Genomic DNA, 8,045 nt, shown 5'->3' with positions numbered 1-8,045 from the left:
TGCATACCTAAGAGAATTGAAAACATTTGCGCATGCAAAAACTTGTATGCCAATATCCATAGCAGCAATTTTCACAATAGCCAAGAAGTAGAAACAACCAAATGTCTATCAATTGATGAATGGATAAGCAAAATGTAATATAATCTACTACATCTTCCGACATAGATGAACCTAACATGCTCAGTGAAAGAGGCCAGACCCAAAAGACCATATTTTGTATGATTCTGTTTATATGAAATGCCAAGAATTGGCAAGTCAGTAGACATAGAAAGTAGATTAGTGGTTGCCAGGGGCTGGGAGGAAGAAAAATAGGGTTTCTTTTTGGGATGATGAAATTTTCTATACAACCTTTTGAATATACTAAAACCACTGAAAGAGTGAGTTTTATGGTAAGTAAATTTTATATATATACTTTTTTTAAAGTAGAAAAGGGAGGGGGACTTCATAGCCCCACAGCTTAGAGGAATCCACCACTTACAGAACAACTGAATACTTATTGATGTTTTGATGTTTTTCCTGTCTTTTTTTTTTTTTGATGGGGGAAGTGTTATATAGCAAAGACTTAGCTGAATTTTCTGTACAACTTCTGACTTTTAAAATTAACCCTATAGCATAAGCATTTTCTCACATTATTAAAAAGTCACAAGCTTCTTTTTAAACTGCCACAAAAGATTCAAGTCCTATAGATATACATAACTTAATTTACTTGTCTCTCCCTTGACCTGGGCATTTAACTTTGCTTTCCTTTTTATAATTCATTATACATAATGTTTTGGCATTCACCTTTGACTAATTTTCAGGAGATTTCTCCTGGTTTGATGGTTTGGACCTGGGAATAGTACTGTCCCCATCTCAGGGATCAAAGTGTGTGAGATGTGTTTGTGTATTACAATGACTAGATGAGGGGTTTACTAGTATCCTTGGGTGGAGCTAAAGTCCAGTAGTGTGAAGGACAGGCCTGAAAAAGAGATGTTGTTCCCCTCCAAATGTCAGTAGGACCCCCATCTAGAAATAGGGCTGAATTTTGAGAAGTAGAATTAATACTGATCCAGAGGACGTAGCCATTAAAAAATTTTTACAACATATTGCCAAATTGTTTGCCAAAGATCTTCTTATTGACCTCTCCTTACCATGAAAGGGGCATGAAAGTATCTTCTTACCAGCTACAACCAGCACTCAATGCTCACAGTTCTTCTAGAGTTTGAAAGGTCGTTGTGACAGGAAAGACTACAAGACACTAGGTAGCCTGAGTTCAAACCCCAACTCTGCTCCTACTGATCAAATGGTCCTGGGAGCTCAGTTTCCCCAACTTTTAAAGTGGGAGTGGTAATACTCAGAGGGTGTTGGCACGAGTTAAATGGGGTAACAGACGCAAAAGGCTAATGTGGCCAGGCAACTAGTGGCCAGGCACCATGACTTTTCCTGTTTTCTTATATTCCTGTCCCACATTGTATCCAAACACATCACAGTGATTATCTTATCATATGTCGGTCTGTCTCCTTCCAGTGAGGTCATTGAACACAGGACCTATGTCTTCCTCATATTTGCATTCCTAATACAGAGTTGAGTGTATTGAACAAAATTATTAATGCATATGCTCAGCACCAAGAATAAAGCAATGAGCTAATAAAAAACCCCTGTCCTTAAGGTGCTGACACTCTTGTGGGGGGAAGTAATCAGGCCAAGCATGGTGGCTCATGCCTATAATTCCAGCGCTTTGGGAGGCGGAATTGAGAAGATTGCCTGAGCCCAGGGTTTAAGACCAGCCTGGGCAACTTGGTAAGATCTTGTCTATAACAAATTAAAAAATTAGCTGAGTGTGGTGTCATGTGCCTATAGTTCCAGCTACTTGGAAGGTTAAGGCCTGCACCCAGCAGGTCGAGACTACAGTAGCTGTGATCACGCCACTGCATTCCAGCATGGGTGACAGAGTAAGACTCAGACTCAAAAAACAAACCCAAGTAATCACACAAGTGTATCATGCATCAGGTGGCAAAGAATAGTGAAAAATAGAGCAAGGTAGAGGCACAGAGGTTTTTTTTTTTGGTTTTTTTTGGTTTTTTTTTGGTAAAGGTCTGACTTCAGTAAGGGAGATAGTCTCCATCAGTGATAAAATACATATTATTTTTAAATAGCTTATTGAGGTATGGTTCACATACCACAAAACCCACTATTTTAAAGTGTACAATTCAGTGGTTTTTAGAATATTTACAAGGTTGTACAATCATCACCACTATTCAATTTCAGAGCATTTTTTGTGTTGCCTAAAGAAAACCGTGTACCCATTAGCAGCCACTTATTAATCTCTTCTCCCTCACATTCCTGGCAAACACTAATCTGCTGTTTCTGTAGATTTGCCTATTCTGGACATTTCACATCTATGGAATCATACAATATGTGGTCTTCTGTGTCTGACTTCTTTTACTTAATGTAATGTTTTTAAGGTTCATCCATGTTGTAGCATGACTCAGTAATTCATTTATGGTGAATATTATTCCGTTGTATGTATATACAGCATTTTATCCATTCACCAGTTGATAGACATTTGGATTGTTTCTGCTTTAGTGCTGTTATAAACATTTTATAATTTTTAAGTCGAATTTATAGTAGAATTGCTAGACCATATTTAATCTTTTGAGGAACTTCCAGACTATTTCTCACAGTGGCTGTACCATCTTACATTTTCACCAGCAGTGTATGAGGAGTCTAGTTTCTCCATATCCTGTCAATTATAGCCATCTCAGCAGATGTGAAGTAGTTTCTCATTGTGGTTTTGATTGGCAATTCCCTGGTAGCTAATGATGTTGAGCATCTTTTAATGTGTTTATTGCCCATTTGTATGTATATCTTTTTTTTTTTTTTTTTTTTGAGTTGGAGTCTCACTCTGTCACCCAGACTGTAGTGCAGTGGCTGCTCCCAGCCACTGCAGCCTCGATCTGCTGGGCTCCGGCGAGCCTTCCGCCTCAGCCTTCCAAGTAGCCGGAATTACAAGCATGCGCTACCACGCCCAGCTGATTTAAAAAAAAAATTTATTGTAGAGATGAGGTCTCGCTGTCCAGGCAGGTCTCGAACCCGCGGGCTCAGGCAATCCACTCACCTCAGCCTCCCAAAGGTGCGGAATTACAGGCTGAGCCACCGAGCCCGGCTCTGTAGGTATATCTTATTTGTAGAAATGTCTACTCAAATCCTTGCTCATTTTAAAATTGGATTATTCATCTTTTTACTATGGAGTTGTTCTAGATAAAGATCTCTTATCAGATAGATGATTTGCAAATATTTTGTCCCACTCTGTGCATTGCTTTCTCACTTTCTTGATGAGGTCCTTTGAATCACACAAGTTTTCAATTTTGATGAAGTCCAGTTTATTTATTTTATCTTTTGCCATTTATGCATTCAGTGTCATAACTAAGAAGGCTTTGCATTATTTTTAAGTGTACATGGAACATTAACCAAAATTAACCATATACTGTGTCACAAACCAAGTCTCAGCAAATTTCAAAGGACTGAAATTCATCATAGTGGTCAGGCGCAGTGGCTCATGCCTATATTCCCAGCACTTTGGGAGGCCTACGCAGGAAGATAACTTAAGGTCAGGACATGTAGTCTCAACTGTTTGAGAGGCTGAGGCAGGGCAATTGCTGAGCCCAGGGGATTGAGGTTACAAATGAGTTATGATTGCACCACTGTACTCCAGCCAGGGTAACAGAGCCAGACCCTGTCTCAAAAGAAGGAAGAGAGAGAGAGAGAGAGAGAGAGAGAGAGATCCATCATAGCATGTTTTCTGACTACAACAAACTTAATCTAGAAAATCTAGAAATCATTAATAAAAGACAACTAGAAAACCCCCAATCGTTTGGCAGTAAGGGAGTAGAGTTCTAAATAACCAATGCGTCAGGAAGAAACCTAGAAACTAGAAAGTATTTTGAACTAAATGATAATGAAAATATGACATATCAAACTTGTAGTATGCAGTTAAAACTGTATTTAGAGGGAAATCTATAGCCTTAAATACATGCATTAGAAAAGAAGAATGGCTGAGTCAATTATATGAGTATCAGTGTCGAACACTAAAAATAGCTAACAAATAAAGTGAGGGAATGACCGTGTGACTACCTAGAGAGTGTATGTGAGAGATAGAGACCTGGCTCTATAGGAGAATAGTACACCTTAAACAAGCTGTACTTGTTTGTTGGGTTTGTAGCTCAACTCCCCACTAACCTTTCACTAGCTGGGAGACTTTGGACAGATTTTTTCCTCCTATGTTTCAGTTCCCATATCCATAATTGGGAAGAAAGTTCCTACCCCTTGAGTTTATTGTAAGTTTTAAGTTAGTTACTACATGCTAGCATTTAGAACAGCGCTTAGTACTGAGTGGTGCTGTCCTGATTGTTATGATTATCTATGTTGCCGTGAGAGTGAGTCACATCTCTCAAGCCCCACCAAAGCCTACGTTTACCCTTCTCTGCAGGGATGAGGCAGGTTCCACACAATGATGAGGCTCTGACATTCCTGTAAACCCAGGTTCAAAACTCAAGCCATCCTGAGACTCACTGAGTGCTGCTGCCCGATGGCCATCCCCAAGAGCTCCCTGAGCCCACTTCCCTGGGAACAGAACAGCTTCCTGCAAGTGAAGGTAGAGGAGGAAGAAGAGGCCAGCCTCTCCCAGGGCCAGGAATCCAGCCGTGACCATACCACTCACCTTGAGGCTGCACGCTTGCGTTTTCGGCACTTCCACTATGAAGAGGCATCTGGCCCGCATGAGGCCCTGGCCCAGCTCCGAGAACTGTGCTGCCAGTGGCTGCAGCCCGAGGTGCACTCCAAGGAGCAGATGCTAGAGCTACTGGTGCTGGAGCAGTTCCTGGGCGCACTGCCCCCCGAGATCCAGACCTGGGCAGGGGCCCAGTACCCTAAGAGTGGAGAGGAAGCTGCTGTGCTGGTGGAGCATCTTACTCAGATGCTGGACAAGAGAGGTAAAGGGGAGCAATGGGCTGGTGTTCAGTGTTCATAGCACACCATGGGTAGAGCCTGGGCTGGAATGTGGGAATACAGTGCTCTGGTTTGGGTTGCTCACATACTCATTCTCACATTTATACCTTACCCAAACTCTCACATGCTGTGCTAGACAGATCTATTTTGGTTGCTAGTGACCAAAAACCCAATTCAAACTGCTGAAGCAAAAAAGGGTAAGAAGGTTTCAGACATGGTTGTATCCAGAAGATCTGTTGACGGCATCAGGATGCTTTCTCTCTCATTCTATTTCTCAGTTGGGTTTTTCTATGTTAGCTTCATTCTTACTTTAGATTCTCCATTGGGGACAAAGATGGCCCAGCAACCACAGGTTTGTTTTACCAACATAGATATCCTAGGGGAATGACAGTAAGAGTCCCCATCTAAGCCCTACTGAACCAGTTGGGATCAAAGGGTAGTTCCCCAAAGGAAAGCCAGGCTACTGGTACAGATGAGGGAGCTGGAAACCTGGGGCAGGGTTTGGAGGAGACAGAACTCCTGTGTACCCTCTTTGGGTTCATCCTGTGCTGGTCTCCAGGATTTGGGTGAGTAGACCTACCTCAGGCTTGCATAGGTACTGTTGCTCAGAGAGACCCACACAAACATGTCAGCCTTAGGAGGTCCAATAGGACACAGGGTGGACCCAGCCATGGGACAGTTCAGAGCAGGAAGTTAAGGCTCATCTTAGGAGGTCTTGGCCTGGCCTGACAACCTGTCAGCAACAACAGGTGGGAAAGCACCAGGGAGGAGGTTTACGGTGTTGCAGTAGGAGCATGGAGTTTGGACCCAGTCTAATCATCAAGGCTTGATAGATCCAACAACTGCTTGGCTTCCTCCTGGCAATGTGACTCTTTTGTGCCTCCATTTACTCATGGGTAAAATGGAGATTATAATAAAAATGGCCACCTTGGTGTTGTTTAAAGGTGTAAACAGACAGTACCTTTGCAGCACCTGAAATGGTGCCTGGTACAGATTAAAGATATGGTAACTATAGCTGTTAGGGTAATTCATTCAGCTCCTTAAGAAACAGGCCCCTTTGGAAGAGGTTGGTTGGGTTCCTCCCTTGGCCCCATTAGATGTGCCTGAGGGAAATGTCACAGGGACAGGAAGAGAAAAAAGGGAGGGACTCCATCCTCCTAAAGAGTTAGCAAAGGCTTTACAGAAAGGGCAAAATGATGCTGAGAAGACAAGAAAAAGCCAGCAGTTCAGACAGAAGGAATGGTAGGGGCAAAGGCACAATAGGTTGGTTTGGACTGGTACATTCTGGGGTGAACAGGTGGTATGATGTTTCTAGAGCAGAGGAAGTAGAGGTGAAGCAGGGCCTAGCTGGTGGCTGGGAAAGACTGGGAGGTTGCGGGAGCACATACATAGGCATCTGACAAGGACATACTTTCCCTCTCTCTTGCTATCTTTAAGATAAATTCCACATCAGGGTTTTCCTTCTGACACTTGAGGCAAAATTAGGAGTCTTGAAGGATAGAGTTTGATGGGTGAGAAGAAAACTCAGAACCCATGATACAGTTTTAGATGATGTGAGAGGACAGCCCTGCACCTTTTTGTTATTCAGGATGTCAATGAGAAGCTGCCCTTTGGAAATGAGGCCAAATGTCAGGATTGGGCCACATCACCCTTTACAAAGGGTGGCCAAGGCCTTCAGCAAAGTTGGAGAGGTTTGGTGTGCTAGGAGTGGTGATGCTGTGGTTTGGATTGTTTCAGGATGGGATCTAGGAACTGAGCCTCCAGAGACAAACTGCAAACAGAGTGATCCAGAAAAGTCAGAGCCATCAAACATGACCACTGACACCCTCATGGGGGCTTTCCTGAGACCTGCCTTTGCCAATGCCTGTGAACCCAAGGGTAGCCCAGATAGGGGGCTGGGACTCTCAGAGGAGATCTGGACAAAGTCTGCCACCCAAGAGATGGATTTCAGGAAAACTTCAAGGCCTTACAAGGATGCCCCCACAGAGCAGCCTGGTTGTGAATCTGGTGCCTCAGGGAACACTTCCAATGTGTGGGCAAACGTCTCCTCTCAAAAGAAGGCTCCTTCAGAGAAATTTGATCTGCTGGATGGGTATGGGAAAGAACCTTCATACACATACTCAGGAAGGAAGTCTTCCAAGTGTGACGAATGTAGGAAAACATTCCAGAGTACCTCAGCCCTTGAGGTACACCAGAAAAGCCATTTCCGGAAGACACCATATGCCTGCAGTGAATGTGGGAAAGCCTTCAGCCGGAGCACTCACCTAACCCAGCACCAGGTTGTCCACACAGGGGCGAAGCCTCATGAGTGTAAGGAATGTGGGAAGGCTTTCAGCCGAGTCACCCACCTGACTCAGCACCAGAGGATTCACACCGGAGAGAAACCATACAAATGTGGGGAATGTGGCAAAACTTTCAGCCGCAGCACCCATCTCACCCAGCACCAGCGGGTGCACACCGGGGAGCGGCCCTATGAGTGTGATGAGTGTGGGAAAGCCTTCAGCCAGAGCACACATCTAACTCAGCACCAGCGCATACACACTGGGGAGAAACCCTACAAGTGTGATGCATGCGGAAGAGCCTTCAGCGACTGCTCAGCTCTGATCCGACACCTGAGAATCCATTCTGGAGAGAAGCCATATCAGTGTAAGGTTTGTCCAAAGGCCTTTGCACAGAGCTCCTCCCTTATTGAGCACCAGAGGATCCACACAGGAGAGAAGCCCTATAAGTGCAGGGATTGTGGGAAGGCCTTCAGCCGCAGCTCAGCCCTCATGGTTCACCTGAGGATCCACATTACAGTGCTGCAGTGACTGGAAATAGCCCTCAGAGGATAGCACAGCCTCACCTTGGAGGCTCATCGTCTAAAAGAAGCCCTGAGTTCTGAAGAGTCAAGAATAGGGTGGCTGATTGGTGATCACCAAAATGATAACGTGATGGATGGAGGGCAGACTATGGGGCTGCATGGGAACAACTCTGCCTCTGAGGACCCAGAGGGAGGGTCCCACAGGCCAGCTGGAGAAGCCTGTAGAAGGATCCTGCTGCCCTCTGTTTTCTACTCA

The 8,045-nt window shown here is 44.3% G+C and overlaps 1 protein-coding gene across 1 annotated transcript; it reads left to right on the top strand.

Annotated features, from left to right (window-relative positions):
• The first annotated feature begins 4,522 nt into the window (after positions 1-4,522).
• On the top strand, positions 4,523-7,842 carry ZSCAN22 (zinc finger and SCAN domain containing 22). The gene is made up of 2 exons (XM_008070955.1): positions 4,523-4,970; positions 6,724-7,842. The coding sequence occupies exons 1-2, from the start codon at positions 4,568-4,570 to the stop codon at positions 7,794-7,796; spliced, it is 1,476 nt and encodes a 491-aa protein (XP_008069146.1). The 5' UTR covers positions 4,523-4,567; the 3' UTR covers positions 7,797-7,842.
• The last annotated feature ends 203 nt before the right edge of the window (positions 7,843-8,045 follow it).

This window comes from Carlito syrichta, unplaced genomic scaffold (assembly GCF_000164805.1).
Source record: "Carlito syrichta isolate Samal-C Ts95f unplaced genomic scaffold, Tarsius_syrichta-2.0.1 Scaffold314075, whole genome shotgun sequence".
NCBI classification, from domain to species: Eukaryota; Metazoa; Chordata; class Mammalia; order Primates; family Tarsiidae; genus Carlito; species Carlito syrichta.
This window is presented reverse-complemented; position numbering and strand designations above follow the sequence as displayed.

Excerpts from the sequence above, each read along its gene's own strand:
- ZSCAN22 (XM_008070955.1), top strand. The coding sequence starts at position 4,568 with ATGGCCATCCCCAAGAGCTCCCTGAGCCCACTTCCCTGGGAACAGAAC. Across the intron at positions 4,971-6,723 it reads TCAGATGCTGGACAAGAGAG|GATGGGATCTAGGAACTGAG; the intron begins GTAAAGGGGAGC and ends GGATTGTTTCAG.